Source organism: Atractosteus spatula, chromosome 14 (assembly GCF_055471065.1).
Source record: "Atractosteus spatula isolate fAtrSpa1 chromosome 14, fAtrSpa1.hap1, whole genome shotgun sequence".
Classification (NCBI taxonomy): Eukaryota; Metazoa; Chordata; class Actinopteri; order Semionotiformes; family Lepisosteidae; genus Atractosteus; species Atractosteus spatula.
In genome coordinates this window covers 12,600,347-12,621,125 of record NC_142719.1, presented here as the reverse complement: position 1 = coordinate 12,621,125, position 20,779 = coordinate 12,600,347, and the positions used below count along the sequence as shown (strand labels likewise).

The window sequence follows — 20,779 nt, the reverse complement described above, 5'->3', positions numbered from 1 at the left end:
TAACACAGTTCAACAATGAGCCTTCCTATTCTTGATTTTCTATACAACTGCAGTATGAGGAGATGGATGGTGTAGCCTTCATTTGACTTTGTTCCACGCAAATGACATTTGTTTCCATCAAGAGTATCATCCTATTCTTATACTGTAGTTGTTCTCCTTGTGTTTCTGAATTCCTGCTTTGTTCTCTTTCTTACAGTGGTTTAAATTAATCTCTGATCATTTCAAAGTTTTCACTCCTACCATGTGAATTCGTATATGGGAAATCTCATTCACTTTACATTCAGAGGTGGCTCATGTTTATTTAAAAGGATGCATTTAGTTGAAAGAATGGATATATTTGAATTTGTAGCATTTATCATGTTAGTACAGTACTGTTTTATGGATGGATATTTAGAAACTATGTTGGCTTTCTAAACTCGTTACACAATATTATATTTTGTTATACAAGAATTTGTACAAATATTCTTGCTGAAGCCAAAGCTATTTATTTGCTTTCATTAACTTGATGACTGTCACAAATTATATAAAGATAAAGTATATATACATGGCCTATACCTCGAGTGTGATGGGTGAAAAGGACATAGCTTTAATGTACAGTATGTATTCCCCGTTAGTATTGATGACGTAATCACAACAACTGGTATGCCGTATGTTACGTCACAAAGGTTGCCATAGTACAGAAGGACCGTGGTTTTTTAAAATTACACTGTACCTGCAGCTAGCTTGGTGTAATTCCTCGCGTTTGCTCTGTCTAATTTAATATAATTGAATTAATATAAACAATTAACACACTTTATTCTGAGAAAGATGGGAAGAAGACGTCGTAGGAAAGCCCGCGGTAGTGTTCCTGCACCTGTTAAAACCGATCACATGGTTTCTGAGGTAATGCTCTGGAGGCTATGGTCGGGGCGCCGCCTCCATCATATTACTTCAATTAAAGTAGCTTTTTACATAAAAGATTTACATTGTTTTATAGATGATGTACATATCTAGCCAGGCATGTATGAACCTGTTAATCGCTGGTGAGCAGTTTTAAAACGTTAACGTTTTTCCTTGCAATTCTGTTAAGCGGAGTTAATATCAGTTACGTTCAAATAAAATTAAAAGGTTAAAATGGAAAGCAAAATACTTTTAAACTAGTTTACGTCGTTTACTTTAAATTGACGAAGTTGTTACGTTCAATTACGTTTTACTTATGTATTCTTGTAACGCTTTTAATTATTTTATCTAACACTCGGTTATTTAATAATCAATCCTAGTCAATCCTTTAAGACACTGTTTTTCAAAATCATATATTTAATACAGTCCAAGCCTACTGGACAAAAGGAATAGCCTGGTTTGGTGCTCTTATGTCAACTGTTATTTTTTCTGTTTAAAAAGTAATGTCACTAAGGTCAGTCTTCAGCTGGAAGTGAAATGTGAATTTTTACTTCAAAACCGGCTTTTAACGAACGACTCGATCAAGTTAGTGAACGCATGCTCGGCCAAAAAACAATTTAAAGATATGCATGTATTTATTATATTTTAACCGTGTGTTTTCTTGTTTTTGCTATCTTCACTAACACATCACAGACATCGAGGACGGTGGGAAGTGTAATAAAGTTTGAAATATACTCGCGTGGCGTGTTCTCATTCAGGCTGTCTCTCCTCTTTCCCTAACAGCAGGCACTTCAGGAGACAGTGGCCCTCAAGCTCAAGGCTCACCTGCAAGCTGGCGATGAACCAGCAGATCATGGGAGCGTTTCCAAGACCGGACAGGTCAAAGAAATACCCCCAGGCGCTGACCAGGGTAAGCAATAACATGACATCTCTTCACAAGCAGCTTGTGAAGCTTAGCAGTTCTAATTATTCACATTTTACTTGCATTGTCAATAACAGCATTCATTCTCGATACAGCTGTTACACAGTCGCACCGTAGTTATTGCACTCATTTCTGTATTCTAAGATGAGGTCTATTATTTGAGAGAAATGGGCTATGTACTGGGAATTAGAAATTCAAGTAGGGAGCTGCGTCAGCATGTGTAGGTTGCAAAGGAACAGGTAAAGGTTTATTCCATGTTGAAAGGAAAAGAAAAGAGGCACAACGTTTCAGCTGTGGAGTCTTCTGTGATCAGGGGGGAGAGCACAGTCTCTCTTAGTATTTCTATTATTGCAGTTAATGATAGGTTTTTTTTTACAGCTGACAGCAGCCCTGATGTCAGTGTTCTCAGTCCACTTGAGGAGAACATCTCTTCAGTCTGCAAACCCAGATCTCACCTGATGCTGAGCAACTTTTTATTTGTAAGTAAGACAGGGTGAAAACATTTTAAGGACCTCAACTATTGAGGACTATTGTGGAATCCAGGGGTGGATTGTGTTTTAATGGAAAAGTGAGCATTCACAAAAGCATAATCAGTATCTTACTTTTAGTCCTTTCCTTAAGTCAAAACTTGGAATAACCTTTTTAACAATGACCTTGGCTTCTAAAGTTCTATGTCACTTAAACTGATCACTGTACTTCCAAACACCTTTGAACAGCTCTTCTGTCAGACTGATAGAATTGGGCCTTGTGGTTTTGTTATATTCAAACAATAACTGCGAACATACAAGTGAATTTCTGAAATGTTGTTCATAGAAGCAGATGCAAACAGTGATTTCTTTGCTAGCTGTTTACAGTATCTTTCTACTTTATTTGTGTAATTGCAGAGTATTTTGGAAATTGAAAATGACATGGAGACAGAGAAAGAGGCCTCAGATGTTTTTGGCAATGAAACAAGTAAGACCAGCAGAGGCAAAGAAGGGTTCAGGGCAAACGCACACTGTTATACATCCATAAAGACAATCTTTAATCATACAAATCTTTTCCAATAATCAAAAATCACAAGTGCTTTTAGACCAGGCTGGGATATGTTTGCCTTACTAACTGCCCTGTATTAACAGACGTAGTGAACTGAAGCAATGGATATTTCTCCTCTCTTCAGGAACAGATTCTGTCCATCTCATGTTCTTGGGAAAGATGAGCCACACTTCATCTATAGTAGAAAGTTCAGGAATCGTCACGAAGTTCAGGAATCAGAAGCGCTCTGCTTTGTGAGTCTTTCTTCTCTGATTTTGTATGTCATTTCAGTGGGCAGATATATGGTCACGTCATGTGTTTCAGATTTTGTAAAGCAGAGGTGCGATCCTGAGTATTACCATATGCCACCATGCAGTAAAACATCAGTAAAAATATTATTTATAATTCCTTGTAATTCATCTTTATTTTTAAATGTGCAGGACTCTCTGAAGAGTTTGTCAGATTTTAAAGTAATTTTGCACTGATCAAAATCCATTGCTTATGTTTTTACAGAGAAAGGAAGATAGTAAAGGACATAAGAGGAATAGTGAGTACATATGAGTATAAGTTCTTTGGGGCAAAACAATCATAATGATGAGTAGTGTGCTTTAGACACTGCATCACTATCAGTATGATAAATACACCCAATATACTGAGGTTGTCTTCAAAGTGTGGAGGATATGACATGATGTCAATCTTGTAGAGAATTTGTTTGCTGTACTGAGCACTAGTGACTGTGCTCTACAGGCAGCTTTTTGGCCAATGCCGCCATCTAGTGAAACAAGTACTCAACAGCACCTGGTACCTCCTTTCTGGGGGTAACTCGAGAGCTTTTTTAAGGATATCTCATAAAACTAAGGGAGACTGGTCACCTCTGGTATCCCATACTGGTAGCTGCTTCAGTAACTTTCACTTGACTCAGAGACTAACACACCTGATTCAACTGTTTTTCAGATTTCAGAATGTATACAATTATACCGTAACAATGTATTAAAGTTGTTTTGTGTATCCTAATAATAAAAAAGTGGGGACCCATTTAGTGTATTTCTGTTCAATTAAGGACTTGTTTGTCTTGTATATGTCTTTTTTTTAAATAGGTTACAAATGAGGGGCAGAACCTCATTTTGCAAATTATAACAACAAGAATGGAGAGAGTGAGCCACAGGCCGATCCATGCCATTCCACAGCTTGGAGAGGAACAGTGCTCCCAGAAAGTGCTGCATATGGAGGCGTCCCCATGCAGCTCCAAAGTCTTGTTTAGCCCCTTGCTGAGCAACTTGTTTCCCTGCAGTGAGTTCACTCACTTAGATGCCTTGGGGCAGGCCAGGAAGAAGGCACCTCTGTGGCTGGATCCAGTCTCTAATTCCATAATAAACCCCATGTGTCAAGACTCGTGTGAGAGAAAGGACAGGGAGGTAGCACTGCACCCATCCCACCAAGTCCAGCGCTATCTCACACACTGCAATTCAGTTTTGGAGCTGGATGAGCACCTTTCCCATTCAATCACATCAGTCCTGCCTGAGAAATCTGAGGTGAGGGCTCAGAAAGTCATAATGAACAAGAAACCAGTCAAAGCTCTCACCTTAAAGAATCTGGTGATCAAGCCTCAGTTCAGCTGCGTAGACATGGCTGTCCAAAAAATGGCTGTAGAGGAATTTTCCCTTGAAGGCCATGGGACTGGAAGAGAGATTCAGAAATGCTTCTCATCATCGCAAGCATCATCAAAGTCAGCACGGACTTCAGGAGTGCATCCTTCAATGACTGTAAGGGCAGTGACCACTCGCGTTGCCAATGAAAGGGACCGGACCTTTGCCTACAATCCAAAAAATATTCCATGCTCTTTCAGAATAACCTTGATCACACTCAGCAGATCTCCTCAGATCTTCACCCTGAAGATTGAGAATTTGGATGGGAAGCCGACAGCGCAATTCCCTAACCACTCACGATACATCACTTTCAAGGTGAACAAGGGATGGAATTGTATTCCTCATTGCACGAATGAAAACAGATTGCTATATCTGAAATCCCTGCCTGGAAAAGAGAACAGCCTGCAAGAGACAAAAAAACACCCATCTCCCAGTTCACTGGTGTACAATGACAAACTATCAGTTCTCAGCAGCCTGATGATGAAATCCTTCATAGGATCTCAGATGACTGTTGTCACCTCTACAATTAAAGTGTTGTACATTGATCATCAAGGTGAGTATTCAGTTGCCTGCGCATTCAATATTCTTGTCAGAGTATATGAATATTGGGTATTTCTTTTCTTGCTTAATGGAACCAACTTGTATTATTTATTTAACAGACTGTATGTTAATCAAAAGCAGGCCATTATTGTGGGGTTATTCATGGTAAAGTTACCCTGCTCATTGGTATAGTAGTAGTGTCCCATGTGGAAATAGCCCTTAATCACTATTACACACTTCTGGCTCTTGAAAAGTAGGCTTGTTTGTCTGTTTTTTACAGGATAGATAAATTGTATTATGGGAAAACATGTCAGCTGTGGTTTTATGTTAGACACTTCAGCCTATTTTTTTTTCCACTTTAGCGCCGTTAAGTTAAAGCAATCTTAGGAGATATAAAGCTTCTGAATCTGAGTTCTTGTTCGCACTCCAAACTGAACATTTTTTTTGTGAACACAAACCATTTCTCTCTTACAGACCTCAGGCAGGCAGGCTTGCCCTCTATAGAAGGGGTGTCAGCCAAAGAGGACGCCTGTGCAAAAGGGGTTCAGTATGCAGAGAGTCCCCAAACCGTATGTGTCCAGGATGAGGACTTCTCCGGAACCAGAATGTCTTGTGAAGTGGTTGACAGCAAACAGACATGCAGAAACCCCACTGAAACAGGAATGAGAGTTTCTGATAAAGAGAGCTCTTCTGAGATGGTGGTGAGACCCAAACTATTTTTGAAGGACTTGGGAGAATCAGCTAAGGGCCAGTCCAGATCGGGCAAAAGAATTCCAAATCATTCCCAAAATATATGTGTCCCACTTCTTCAGCAGCAACTGAAGTCTTACAATAGCAGGGAAAATTCTTCATCCTCCTGTTCCCCCACACATGAATTGGTCAAATTCAGTGGCCAAAGCTGTGCAGCGGCACCATCGGTGCCCTCTTCAGAGTGCCTCGCTGTGTGTTCTGAAACAGTGAAAGAAATTATCTCCACACTGCTCTTGGAGATAGTCCCAAATTTGTGTAGAGGAGGAAGCCCATGGTATGTGTCTGAACATACATTCCTGATCCACTCTCTGTTCAATAATGTGGTGAAGCGGCTGTCTGCTGTCCCAGGGATGACGGTCTGCAAGAAGAGAGAAGAAAGCAATGTCTGCTGTCAATCCGGGACCATCAGTGAGATTGTACACAGTGTTCTCAGACAACTGGAGAAGGGATATGATTCCATGTACATTATCCAGTTTGCAGTAGCTGCCAAGAATGAGGTGGTTCTCAACAGCACTGCACTGCTTGTGGTTAAAGAGATTTTAAAACTAAAACCAAATAAGTCTGTGATTGCCCACCAGAAGTCTTCTACCAATATGAGCACAAGACACCCTACTGTAAATCTGAGGGAGGCTGATCCTCCTTCCATATCCTTGCCCTTAGGTTTAGTAGAGGAAGTAGTATCGTGCCTTTTGCTGAAAATAGATCCTGAGTTTTCAAAATCACTGGATCCCTCTTCCAAGCCAGATGGGCTGCCAAGGTTTCAGTTTAGCCAGATGGCCTTGCATATGATTTACCAAACCTTGGCTGCACTGATGAATGCCCCTGGGGTGTCTGTAGTCCAAGAGGAGGGACACAACACCACCTTTCCACCACCTGACAAGATTAAAAATGCTGTGAGCTGCATTTACAGAGAACTTGTCCAGAGAATGGGCTCAAAGTTTGACCTTCAGTTAGCAGTGGCTTCCCAAAGCCCGGCTGTGATCAAAAGGATGATAGCACATGTGACCCGCGAAGTCTTAAAAATCCTGGTTTCAGGGAGCGAATGTTCCAGTCCGTGTATCCTTTCCTCGGGGCCTGCTGGCACTTTTGACCTGGCCCCAAAGGAATCTGAGATGAGCTGTGACAGAGGCACAGAAGAAGTACTTTCTGAAAAAAGCTGCTGCACAGCTGTGAAGGAGGCTGTAGAAATACATGAAAGCTGTCTGCAACCTAACAGCCAAAGTGAACTTTCTAAATCAGACACCTTTTCCTCCACAAACCTGAAGAGTCATTCTGGCCAGAAAGCCTCCTGTCAAGTGGGTTCTGCAGCTGTCGATGGTGCCCTGGATTCAGTAGCCTTTCACAGTGCAGCTCCAGGCTCGGTCCCAGCTCTAAAGGAGAACAGCTCAGGCTATGCCATGGCTGCTGAATCACTGTCATTGCGGGAGAGAGCAAGAGATGAAAAGGGAAAGCCTGGAAAAATAAAGGAGGAGGCCAAAAAGGTAAGCACAGGGATGAGCAATGTAGATGTCAAACGCTTGGAGTGATTGTTTTTATATAACATTTTGTTGGCAGCATGTGGAAAAGCTGCAGACACAGTATAAAAAAGTTTTTGAAGTTTTTACATTTCTCTACTTAACTACCCAAATTGCACACCCCAGTAACTGATGCATAGCCCCGTAGTATTGAGGACTTTTGGGTAGGAACTTAATACAAAGAGCTTTTCCTGGTATTGCTTGTGATGGAATAATCTAACCTCATGTTCTTTGTCTATACACAGGCCAGCCAGAAATCTCTGAGCCTTGATAAAGGAACACAATACAGTGAGGCTGATTGCCACCAAGCAGGTGAGTCCCCCAGAAATGATAGCATGTTCCACCTGGTCATTTACAGATAAATGGAGATTGCTCATCATTCCATGGAATGTTCTCTTTTTGTTTAAAAATTGATGTCGTTATTGTGGAACTTATCAACACCATAACAACTGAATAAGTGAACTGATGTTTTTAAAGTGCATTAATGTTTTTTTTATTTTTAGCATACACACTCAAGCTTTCTATTGAGCAAAAGTTTAATATGGGAGAAATGTTCTGCTCTCTCTTTTCAGATTCTCCATCTCCTGCAGTGGAAACTAAAAAGTCCAAGAAGAAACGTAAAAACATCTTTAAGTTATTCTCACAGGCAATGAGGAAACTGGTTTGTGTGAAGCCAGTGTTGGATGATTGATCTTCAGAAGAAGTCGTATTTTAATATATAGAATATTTTAGCATTTTAAGGAAAAAAACTCCATTTTTAAAATTTAATGTCACGGAATGAAAGAATGGGTGTGAGGCAGCAGGTGTCAATAGCCCAACGTCATCAGCATGACCAGAGTGTCATTTAGGACAATCTTTCAACCAGATGTTTCAGCAGCTTAGAATGATCCGTACATGCTGTATACTGTGTTGGGTAGGCAGTAATAGATATTGTAATTGCTACGCAATAAAAAGGGAATTATGAAGTATGACTGTCTTGTCTGGTTTGTTGGTGCAGTCTTGGTTCTGGGAGATATACTGTATATCTATCCTTTTGCAGAAGAAAAGGGTCCTAACATCCTTTAAAATTGCTAGAAGGCGTAGTTGGCTATAAAAGCAATCAAGGTTTCTGCATTGAAGGTTCACCATGTGTGACACTAAAGCATGCCTTTGTGTTGCGGTAGGAAAGTCATGTGAACACAGAGAGAACATATAAAAGCCAGGCAGATAGCAGCCCAGGTGTGGAACAATTTGAAACATAAAGAGAATGGTTCTGTCACCACTGATCGCAGCTATATTAATGAGCAAATTAAACACAGGATTACTTACCTGTTATGTCGACATGCAGTGTTGGTTCATGTGACACTGTCGTGGTAATATGGGGATACCGGGGTCTGGCACAAAGGGGATCTTGATGGCTCACTCCCTCCCGGGTTCTCTGCACGACAAGACAGAAGTGCTCATGGGTGAGAGAGAGAGGTCTTAGCCTGCGTTTGGGCACATGAAAGGTGGGACATGTACCTGGCCATACATGCAGACAGACCACCAGGCACTTACAGCACTGCTCTCCACATCAGGCACTGGCCACCGGCTGCTCAGGCTCCACCGCTGGTCTGAGGAACTTCACCAATACAAGCGCAGGTACAATTCTTCCCTGCAGTTTGTTCCCGGAGATGACAATGTAGTGACAGACTTGCTGTCCCGCTCCACTCCCAGCACAACTGGTAACTGTGATCCTCAAGCCCAAACTCACCTACATGGTGGCTCTGAGGTTAAGGATCTGCGCCTGTGGCTGGAAGCTTGCTGGTTTGTATCCCATGGCTGGCAGAGGAATCCTACTCCGTTGGGACCCTGAGCAAGGCCCTTAACCCCAACTGCTCCAGGGGTGCCGTATAAATGGCTGCCCCTGTGCTCTGCCCCAAAGCTTCTCTCCCTGTCTCTGTGTCTTATGGAGTGCAAGCTGGGGTCTGTGAAAAAAGGCAAATTCCGAAAACAAGAAATTGTATATGGCCAAAAAGTGATCTTATCTTATCTTACTCCACTCTAAGCCACAGCCTCTCTTCAGGAGCTTCAGCAGACCTCAGGACAGGACCCAGTGCTTTCCCAGCTCCACACTTTCATATACTCGGGGTGGCCCTCCAAGGTCTCCACTGACCTGAGCCCCTTCCATCATGTTAAAGATGAGCTCTCCTGCTGGAATGAGTCGTGTGTCGTTCGGGGCACCTGCGCTGTTATTCCTGCCTGCCTTTAGGTGCGAGTGTTGCAGATGGCACACGAGGGCCACTTGGGAATAGTCAAAGTCAAACAGCAGTGTCTGGATCTGGTTTCGTGGCCAGGAAATGACAGAGACATCGAAACACTTATCAGGAACTGTGAAGCCTTCCTCCTGGGAAAGTAGGAAGTAGGAAAACAGAGAGCCTCGAACCACATCCAGCCCCCAGACTGGCCAGCCGAGCCCTGGGATCATCTCCAGCTGGACATCTGTGGGGAGCTGCATGGTGTCTTTCCCCATCACAGTTTCCTCATTATGGTTTCTAATTTGCTCTTGAAATGGCCTCCACTAGATCGGTCACCACTCAGGCAGTCATTGACTTCCTGGATTCCCTCTTTGCCCACTGGGGTTACCAACCAACAACCCAACCGGCAATGGGCCACCGTTTGTGTCCACTGAGTTTGGCTGACCAGGACATACGACACACTTGTATGGCCTTATACAACCCAATGGCAATCAGTGGGGTGAACGACTGAATCAGACAGTCATAAACGGCATCAGAGCCCACCTGACAGAGGCCTGCTCCTTCCCAACTGTGTTCCTCCGCACCCTGCTCCACTATTGGACTACAGCCACAGAACTGGCCATTATACAATATAAGAAGCCAAAAGTCTCCGAAAAAAAAGTGCATATATGAGCAAATTTTCACTGTCTAAGAAGGTGTTCATCTTTTATTAGAGATGCCTAGGAAGACGATCTCGATGTCAGTTTTTCAGATCGAGGCGGGACATCTGCACTCTGTAAGTTACACACCTCCTGCATTAGTGCACGTCGCTTATTAATACAATTTAAAATCGTGCACTGACTCCATATGACTAAAACCAATAGAATTGAATCTAATTCTGTAAAATTATCTGAAGGTAAAAGAATCAAAACAGCAAGAGATTTTTACGTATTTGGTCACTTCTGTTTGTCTTTTTGTGAATGTCTGTGATATGGCTTTTTTAAACAGAAAAGCAATTTTAACAAAAATAAGCATACAGTGGTCCCTTTTGATAACTTTTCGGTGGGTTTTTGATCGTACATGATTCATGCAGCCATTTCCTGAAAGATACTGATGCAGTCTTTAACAACAGGGCTGGGTACCTTGTTCCACGCTCTTATAACCTTTTAGGTAAGGAAGTGTCTTGGGCGTTTAAAAATTCAAAAGACTTCCGCAGAGTTGACTTTCCCAATGGTATAGTGTTATAGAGAACGCATGGGAACCAACACTAAAGCACCTGTTTGTCTACCATTTTCTTAATAAACAGCATCTTCCAACAATCCAGTGGGATTGTTTGAAAGTGTTCTTTCTAACCTTGATCTTCAGTGTGTGTCAGTGCAGCCGTTATCAGTGCTGCTGCAGGTCTCTTCCCTCGTCTTCTTCAGTCCTGTACTGATCCAGTGCTCACTCTTCTGGTCACTCATGAGCCCTGGGTGTTTCCTCTGGCTGGTGGCCGGGTGGTGGGAGCCATGCGGGTGTGGGCAGGAGCCCAGACGCGTGCCTGGAGGGGCTGCTCTGCTGTCACCCGCTGTGTCCAGGACAACTTCACAGCCTACTGGCTTGCTGGGCCTGGTGCAGCACTGCCTGCTCCTCTCCTGAACCTCATGCAGGATGAGCCCACATGACAGACGTCCAGACACTTGGGAAGCTGTGATGGTGAACAGCCTTTCCTATCAAACAGTAAGACCACAACACCTAGAAATCCCCGCGCAGCTACGTAGACATCTGCATTGGATCCCTTAGCTCTTGGTTCTCTGATCATTTCAGCCCAGTCTTGTCGTCTCCACACTGTTCCATCTCCCAGCCAAGAGCTGAGCAATCTTGTAGGACTTGGCTGACTCTTTTAATTGACTTCTTTATTATCAGACCATGGAAGACGATTGTAAAGCATTTGCCAGAAAAAAATGTTGTGCAAGAAAACAATTGAGAGCTGTTGTTAAGCTATAAGGAACACTACACACTTTTTCAAAACCTTTTTCAATTTCTTAATTTTTATCTAACACAGTTCAACAATGAGCCTTCCTATTCTTGATTTTCTATACAACTGCAGTATGAGGAGATGGATGGTGTAGCCTTCATTTGACTTTGTTCCACGCAAATGACATTTGTTTCCATCAAGAGTATCATCCTATTCTTATACTGTAGTTGTTCTCCTTGTGTTTCTGAATTCCTGCTTTGTTCTCTTTCTTACAGTGGTTTAAATTAATCTCTGATCATTTCAAAGTTTTCACTCCTACCATGTGAATTCGTATATGGGAAATCTCATTCACTTTGCATTCAGAGGTGGCTCATGTTTATTTAAAAGGATGCATTTAGTTGAAAGAATGGATATATTTGAATTTGTAGCATTTATCATGTTAGTACAGTACTGTTTTATGGATGGATATTTAGAAACTGTGTTGGCTTTCTAAACTCGTTACACAATATTATATTTTGTTATACAAGAATTTGTACAAATATTCTTGCTGAAGCCAAAGCTATTTATTTGCTTTCATTAACTTGATGACTGTCACAAATTATATAAAGATAAAGTATATATACATGGCCTATACCTCGAGTGTGATGGGTGAAAAGGACATAGCTTTAATGTACAGTATGTATTCCCCGTTAGTATTGATGACGTAATCACAACAACTGGTATGCCGTATGTTACGTCACAAAGGTTGCCATAGTACAGAAGGACCGTGGTTTTTTAAAATTACACTGTACCTGCAGCTAGCTTGGTGTAATTCCTCGCGTTTGCTCTGTCTAATTTAATATAATTGAATTAATATAAACAATTAACACACTTTATTCTGAGAAAGATGGGAAGAAGACGTCGTAGGAAAGCCCGCGGTAGTGTTCCTGCACCTGTTAAAACCGATCACATGGTTTCTGAGGTAATGCTCTGGAGGCTATGGTCGGGGCGCCGCCTCCATCATATTACTTCAATTAAAGTAGCTTTTTACATAAAAGATTTACATTGTTTTATAGATGATGTACATATCTAGCCAGGCATGTATGAACCTGTTAATCGCTGGTGAGCAGTTTTAAAACGTTAACGTTTTTCCTTGCAATTCTGTTAAGCGGAGTTAATATCAGTTACGTTCAAATAAAATTAAAAGGTTAAAATGGAAAGCAAAATACTTTTAAACTAGTTTACGTCGTTTACTTTAAATTGACGAAGTTGTTACGTTCAATTACGTTTTACTTATGTATTCTTGTAACGCTTTTAATTATTTTATCTAACACTCGGTTATTTAATAATCAATCCTAGTCAATCCTTTAAGACACTGTTTTTCAAAATCATATATTTAATACAGTCCAAGCCTACTGGACAAAAGGAATAGCCTGGTTTGGTGCTCTTATGTCAACTGTTATTTTTTCTGTTTAAAAAGTAATGTCACTAAGGTCAGTCTTCAGCTGGAAGTGAAATGTGAATTTTTACTTCAAAACCGGCTTTTAACGAACGACTCGATCAAGTTAGTGAACGCATGCTCGGCCAAAAAACAATTTAAAGATATGCATGTATTTATTATATTTTAACCGTGTGTTTTCTTGTTTTTGCTATCTTCACTAACACATCACAGACATCGAGGACGGTGGGAAGTGTAATAAAGTTTGAAATATACTCGCGTGGCGTGTTCTCATTCAGGCTGTCTCTCCTCTTTCCCTAACAGCAGGCACTTCAGGAGACAGTGGCCCTCAAGCTCAAGGCTCACCTGCAAGCTGGCGATGAACCAGCAGATCATGGGAGCGTTTCCAAGACCGGACAGGTCAAAGAAATACCCCCAGGCGCTGACCAGGGTAAGCAATAACATGACATCTCTTCACAAGCAGCTTGTGAAGCTTAGCAGTTCTAATTATTCACATTTTACTTGCATTGTCAATAACAGCATTCATTCTCGATACAGCTGTTACACAGTCGCACCGTAGTTATTGCACTCATTTCTGTATTCTAAGATGAGGTCTATTATTTGAGAGAAATGGGCTATGTACTGGGAATTAGAAATTCAAGTAGGGAGCTGCGTCAGCATGTGTAGGTTGCAAAGGAACAGGTAAAGGTTTATTCCATGTTGAAAGGAAAAGAAAAGAGGCACAACGTTTCAGCTGTGGAGTCTTCTGTGATCAGGGGGGAGAGCACAGTCTCTCTTAGTATTTCTATTATTGCAGTTAATGATAGGGTTTTTTTTACAGCTGACAGCAGCCCTGATGTCAGTGTTCTCAGTCCACTTGAGGAGAACATCTCTTCAGTCTGCAAACCCAGATCTCACCTGATGCTGAGCAACTTTTTATTTGTAAGTAAGACAGGGTGAAAACATTTTAAGGACCTCAACTATTGAGGACTATTGTGGAATCCAGGGGTGGATTGTGTTTTAATGGAAAAGTGAGCATTCACAAAAGCATAATCAGTATCTTACTTTTAGTCCTTTCCTTAAGTCAAAACTTGGAATAACCTTTTTAACAATGACCTTGGCTTCTAAAGTTCTATGTCACTTAAACTGATCACTGTACTTCCAAACACCTTTGAACAGCTCTTCTGTCAGACTGATAGAATTGGGCCTTGTGGTTTTGTTATATTCAAACAATAACTGCGAACATACAAGTGAATTTCTGAAATGTTGTTCATAGAAGCAGATGCAAACAGTGATTTCTTTGCTAGCTGTTTACAGTATCTTTCTACTTTATTTGTGTAATTGCAGAGTATTTTGGAAATTGAAAATGACATGGAGACAGAGAAAGAGGCCTCAGATGTTTTTGGCAATGAAACAAGTAAGACCAGCAGAGGCAAAGAAGGGTTCAGGGCAAACGCACACTGTTATACATCCATAAAGACAATCTTTAATCATACAAATCTTTTCCAATAATCAAAAATCACAAGTGCTTTTAGACCAGGCTGGGATATGTTTGCCTTACTAACTGCCCTGTATTAACAGACGTAGTGAACTGAAGCAATGGATATTTCTCCTCTCTTCAGGAACAGATTCTGTCCATCTCATGTTCTTGGGAAAGATGAGCCACACTTCATCTATAGTAGAAAGTTCAGGAATCGTCACGAAGTTCAGGAATCAGAAGCGCTCTGCTTTGTGAGTCTTTCTTCTCTGATTTTGTATGTCATTTCAGTGGGCAGATATATGGTCACGTCATGTGTTTCAGATTTTGTAAAGCAGAGGTGCGATCCTGAGTATTACCATATGCCACCATGCAGTAAAACATCAGTAAAAATATTATTTATAATTCCTTGTAATTCATCTTTATTTTTAAATGTGCAGGACTCTCTGAAGAGTTTGTCAGATTTTAAAGTAATTTTGCACTGATCAAAATCCATTGCTTATGTTTTTACAGAGAAAGGAAGATAGTAAAGGACATAAGAGGAATAGTGAGTACATATGAGTATAAGTTCTTTGGGGCAAAACAATCATAATAATGAGTAGTGTGCTTTAGACACTGCATCACTATCAGTATGATAAATACACCCAATATACTGAGGTTGTCTTCAAAGTGTGGAGGATATGACATGATGTCAATCTTGTAGAGAATTTGTTTGCTGTACTGAGCACTAGTGACTGTGCTGTACAGGCAGCTTTTTGGCCAATGCCGCCATCTAGTGAAACAAGTACTCAACAGCACCTGGTACCTCCTTTCTGGGGGTGACTCGACAGCTTTTTTAAGGATATCTCATAAAACTAAGGGAGACTGGTCACCTCTGGTATCCCATACTGGTAGCTGCTTCAGTAACTTTCACTTGACTCAGAGACTAACACACCTGATTCAACTGTTTTTCAGATTTCAGAAAGTATACAATTATACCGTAACAATGTATTAAAGTTGTTTTGTGTATCCTAATAATAAAAAAGTGGGGACCCATTTAGTGTATTTCTGTTCAATTAAGGACTTGTTTGTCTTGTATTTGTCTTTTTTTTAAATAGGTTACAAATGAGGGGCAGAACCTCATTTTGCAAATTATAACAACAAGAATGGAGAGACTGAGCCACAGGCCGATCCATGCCATTCCACAGCTTGGAGAGGAACAGTGCTCCCAGAAAGTGCTGCATATGGAGGCATCCCCATGCAGCTCCAAAGTCTTGTTTAGCCCCTTGCTGAGCAACTTGTTTCCCTGCAGTGAGTTCACTCACTTAGATGCCTTGGGGCAGGCCAGGAAGAAGGCACCTCTATGGCTGGATCCAGTCTCAAATTCCATAATAAACCCCATGTGTCAAGACTCGTGTGAGAGAAAGGACAGGGAGGTAGCACTGCACCCATCCCACCAAGTCCAGCGCTATCTCACACACTGCAATTCAGTTTTGGAGCTGGATGAGCCCCTTTCCCATTCAATCATATCAGTCCTGCCTGAGAAATCTGAGGTGAGGGCTCAGAAAGTCATAATGAACAGGAAACCAGTCAAAGCTCTCACCTTAAAGAATCTGGTGATCAAGCCTCAGTTCAGCTGCGTAGACATGGCAGTCAAAAAAATGGCTGTAGAGGAATTTTCCCTTGAAGGCCATGGGACTGGAAGAGAGATTCAGAAATGCTTCTCATCATCGCAAGCATCATCAAAGTCAGCACGGACTTCAGGAGTGCATCCTTCAATGACTGTAAGGGCAGTGACCATTCGCGTTGCCAATGAAAGGGACCGGACCTTTGCCTACAATCCAAAAAATACTCCATGCTCTTTCAGAATAACCGTGATCACACTCAGCAGATCTCCTCAGATCTTCACCCTGAAGATTGAGAATTTGGATGGGAAGCCGACAGCGCAATTCCCTAACCACTCACGATACATCACTTTCAAGGTGAACAAGGGATGGAATTGTATTCCTCATTGCACGAATGAAAACAGATTGCTATATCTGAAATCCCTGCCTGGAAAAGAGAACAGCCTGCAAGAGACAAAAAAACACCCATCTCCCAGTTCACTGGTGTACAATGACAAACTATCAGTTCTCAGCAGCCTGATGATGAAATCCTTCATAGGATCTCAGATGACTGTTGTCACCTCTACAATTAAAGTGTTGTACATTGATCATCAAGGTGAGTATTCAGTTGCCTGGGCATTCAATATTCTTGTCAGAGTATATGAATATTGGGTATTTCTTTTCTTGCTTAATTGAACCAACTTGTCTTATTTATTTAATAGACTGTATGTTAATCACAAGCAGGCCATTATTGTGGGGTTATTCATGGTAAAGTTACCTTTCTCATTGGTATAGTAGTAGTGTCCCATGTGGAAATAGCCCTTAATCACTATTACACACTTCTGGCTCTTGAAAAGTAGGCTTGTTTGTCTGTTTTTTACAGGATAGATATTATGGGAAAACATGTCAGCTGTGGTTTTATGTTAGACACTTCAGTTTATTTTTTTTTCCACTTTAGCGCCATTAAGTTAAAGCAATCTTAGGAGATATAAAGCTTCTGAATCTGAGTTCTTGTTCTCACTCCAAATTGAACATCTTTTTGTGAACACAAACCATTTCTCTCTTACAGACCTCAGGCAGGCAGGCTTGCCCTCTATAGAAGGGGTGTCAGCCAAAGAGGACGCCTGTGCAAAAGGGGTTCAGTATGCAGAGAGTCCCCAAACCGTATGTGTCCAGGATGAGGACTTCTCCGGAACCAGAATGTCTTGTGAAGTGGTTGACAGCAAACAGACATGCAGAAACCCCACTAAAACAGGAATGAGAGTTTCTGATAAAGAGAGCTCTTTTGAGATGGTGGTGAGACCCAAACTATTTTTGAAGGACTTGGGAGAATCAGCTAAGGGCCAGTCCAGATCGGGCAAAAGAATTCCAAATCATTCCCAAAATATATGTGTCCCACTTCTTCAGCAGCAACTGAAGTCTTACAATAGCAGGGAAAATTCTTCATCCTCCTGTTCCCCCACACATGAATTGGTCAAATTCAGTGGCCAAAGCTGTGCAGCGGCACCATCGGTGCCCTCTTCAGAGTGCCTCGCTGTGTGTTCTGAAACAGTGAAAGAAATTATCTCCACACTGCTCTTGGAGATAGTCCCAAATTTGTGTAGAGGAGGAAGCCCATGGTATGTGTCTGAACATACATTCCTGATCCACTCTCTGTTCAATAATGTGGTGAAGCGGCTGTCTGCTGTCCCAGGGATGACGGTCTGCAAGAAGAGAGAAGAAAGCAATGTCTGCTGTCAATCCGGGACCATCAGTGAGATTGTACACAGTGTTCTCAGACAACTGGAGAAGGGATATGATTCCATGTACATTATCCAGTTTGCAGTAGCTGCCAAGAATGAGGTGGTTCTCAACAGCACTGCACTGCTTGTGGTTAAAGAGATTTTAAAACTAAAACCAAATAAGTCTGTGATTGCCCACCAGAAGTCTTCTACCAATATGAGCACAAGACACCCTACTGTAAATCTGAGGGAGGCTGATCCTCCTTCCATATCCTTGCCCTTAGGTTTAGTAGAGGAAGTAGTATCGTGCCTTTTGCTGAAAATAGATCCTGAGTTTTCAAAATCACTGGATCCCTCTTCCAAGCCAGATGGGCTGCCAAGGTTTCAGTTTAGCCAGATGGCCTTGCATATGATTTACCAAACCTTGGCTGCACTGATGAATGCCCCTGGGGTGTCTGTAGTCCAAGAGGAGGGACACAACACCACCTTTCCACCACCTGACAAGATTAAAAATGCTGTGAGCTGCATTTACAGAGAACTTGTCCAGAGAATGGGCTCAAAGTTTGACCTTCAGTTAGCAGTGGCTTCCCAAAGCCCGGCTGTGATCAAAAGGATGATAGCACATGTGACCCGCGAAGTCTTAAAAATCCTGGTTTCAGGGAGCGAATGTTCCAGTCCGTGTATCCTTTCCTCGGGGCCTGCTGGCACTTTTGACCTGGCCCCAAAGGAATCTGAGATGAGCTGTGACAGAGGCACAGAAGAAGTACTTTCTGAAAAAAGCTGCTGCACAGCTGTGAAGGAGGCTGTAGAAATACATGAAAGCTGTCTGCAACCTAACAGCCAAAGTGAACTTTCTAAATCAGACACCTTTTCCTCCACAAACCTGAAGAGTCATTCTGGCCAGAAAGCCTCCTGTCAAGTGGGTTCTGCAGCTGTCGATGGTGCCCTGGATTCAGTAGCCTTTCACAGTGCAGCTCCAGGCTCGGTCCCAGCTCTAAAGGAGAACAGCTCAGGCTATGCCATGGCTGCTGAACCACTGTCGTTGCGGGAGAGAGCAAGAGATGAAAAGGGAAAGCCTGGAAAAATAAAGGAGGAGGCCAAAAAGGTAAGCACAGGGATGAGCAATGTAGATGTCAAACGCTTGGAGTGATTGTTTTTATATAACATTTTGTTGGCAGCATGTGGAAAAGCTGCAGACACAGTATAAAAAAGTTTTTGAAGTTTTTACATTTCTCTACTTAACTACCCAAATTGCACACCCCAGTAACTGATGCATAGCCCCGTAGTATTGAGGACTTTTGGGTAGGAACTTAATACAAAGAGCTTTTCCTGGTATTGCTTGTGATGGAATAATCTAACCTCATGTTCTTTGTCTATACACAGGCCAGCCAGAAATCTCTGAGCCTTGATAAAGGAACACAATACAGTGAGGCTGAGGGCCACCAAGCAGGTGAGTCCCCCAGAAATGATAGCATGTCCCACCTGGTCATTTACAGATAAATGGAGATTGCTCATCATTCCATGGAATGTTCTCTTTTTGTTTAAAAATTGATGTCGTTATTGTGGAACTTATCAACACCATAACAACTGAATAAGTGAACTGATGTTTTTAAAGTGCATTAATGTTTTTTTTATTTTTAGCATACACACTCAAGCTTTCTATTGAGCAAAAGTTTAATATGGGAGAAATGTTCTGCTCTCTCTTTTCAGATTCTCCATCTCCTGCAGTGGAAACTAAAAAGTCCAAGAAGAAACGTAAAAACATCTTTAAATTATTCTCACAGGCAATGAGGAAACTGGTTTGTGTGAAGCCAGTGTTGGATGATTGATCTTCAGAAGAAGTCGTATTTTAATATATAGAATATTTTAGCATTTTAAGGAAAAAAACTCCATTTTTAAAATTTAATGTCACGGAATGAAAGAATGGGTGTGAGGCAGCAGGTGTCAATAGCCCAACGTCATCAGCATGACCAGAGTGTCATTTAGGACAATCTTTCAACCAGATGTTTCAGCAGCTTAGAATGATCCGTACATGCTGTATACTGTGTTGGGTAGGCAGTAATAGATATTGTAATTGCTACGCAATAAAAAGGGAATTATGAAGTATGACTGTCTTGTCTGGTTTGTTGGTGCAGTCTTGGTTCTGGGAGATATACTGTATATCTATCCTTTTGCAGAAGAAAAGGGTCCTAACATCCTTTAAAATTGCTAGAAGGCGTAGTTGGCTATAAAAGCAATCAAGGTTTCTGCATTGAAGGTTCACCATGTGTGACACTAAAGCATGCCTTTGTGTTGCGGTAGGAAAGTCATGTGAACACAGAGAGAACATATAAAAGCCAGGCAGATAGCAGCCCAGGTGTGGAACAATTTGAAACATAAAGAGAATGGTTCTGTCACCACTGATCGCAGCTATATTAATGAGCAAATTAAACACAGGATTACTTACCTGTTATGTCGACATGCAGTGTTGGTTCATGTGACACTGTCGTGGTAATATGGGGATACCGGGGTCTGGCACAAAGGGGATCTTGATGGCTCACTCCCTCCCGGGTTCTCTGCACGACAAGACAGAAGTGCTCATGGGTGAGAGAGAGAGGTCTTAGCCTGCGTTTGGGCACATGAAAGGTGGGACATGTACCTGGCCATACATGCAGACAGACCACCAGGCACTTACAGCACTGCTCTCCACATCAGGCACTGGCCACCGGCTGCTCAGGCTCCACCGCTGGTCCGAGTAACTTCACCAATACAAGCGCAGGTACAATTCTTCCCTGCAGTTTGTTCCCGGAGATGACAATGTAGTGACAGACTTGCTGTCCCGCTCCACTCCCAGCACAACTGGTAACTGTGATCCTCAAGCCCAAACTCACCTACATGGTGGCTCTGAGGTTAAGGATCTGCGCCTGTGGCTGGAAGCTTGCTGGTTTGTATCCCATGGCTGGCAGAGGAATCCTACTCCGTTGGGACCCTGAGCAAGGCCCTTAACCCCAACTGCTCCAGGGGTGCCGTATAAATGGCTGCCCCTGTGCTCTGCCCCAAAGCTTCTCTCCCTGTCTCTGTGTCTTATGGAGTGCAAGCTGGGGTCTGTGAAAAAAGGCAAATTCCGAAAACAAGAAATTGTATATGGCCAAAAAGTGATCTTATCTTATCTTACTCCACTCTAA

General features: G+C 42.0%; 2 protein-coding genes across 2 annotated transcripts; both read left to right on the top strand.

The window, feature by feature from the left end:
* Positions 1-807: 807 nt before the first annotated feature.
* LOC148820651 (uncharacterized) lies at positions 808-8,026 on the top strand. Its single transcript, XM_088933100.1, has 10 exons — positions 808-882; positions 1,663-1,789; positions 2,180-2,280; positions 2,686-2,755; positions 2,961-3,069; positions 3,329-3,362; positions 3,913-5,014; positions 5,476-7,232; positions 7,511-7,577; positions 7,838-8,026. Exons 1-10 carry the CDS (start codon positions 808-810, stop codon positions 7,954-7,956), a joined length of 3,561 nt encoding a protein of 1,186 aa, XP_088789226.1. The 3' UTR covers positions 7,957-8,026.
* Positions 8,027-12,303: 4,277 nt separating this feature from the next.
* On the top strand, positions 12,304-19,514 carry LOC148820650 (uncharacterized). The gene is made up of 10 exons (XM_088933172.1): positions 12,304-12,378; positions 13,159-13,285; positions 13,676-13,776; positions 14,182-14,251; positions 14,457-14,565; positions 14,825-14,858; positions 15,409-16,510; positions 16,964-18,720; positions 18,999-19,065; positions 19,326-19,514. Exons 1-10 carry the CDS (start codon positions 12,304-12,306, stop codon positions 19,442-19,444), a joined length of 3,561 nt encoding a protein of 1,186 aa, XP_088789298.1. The 3' UTR covers positions 19,445-19,514.
* Positions 19,515-20,779: the final 1,265 nt, after the last annotated feature.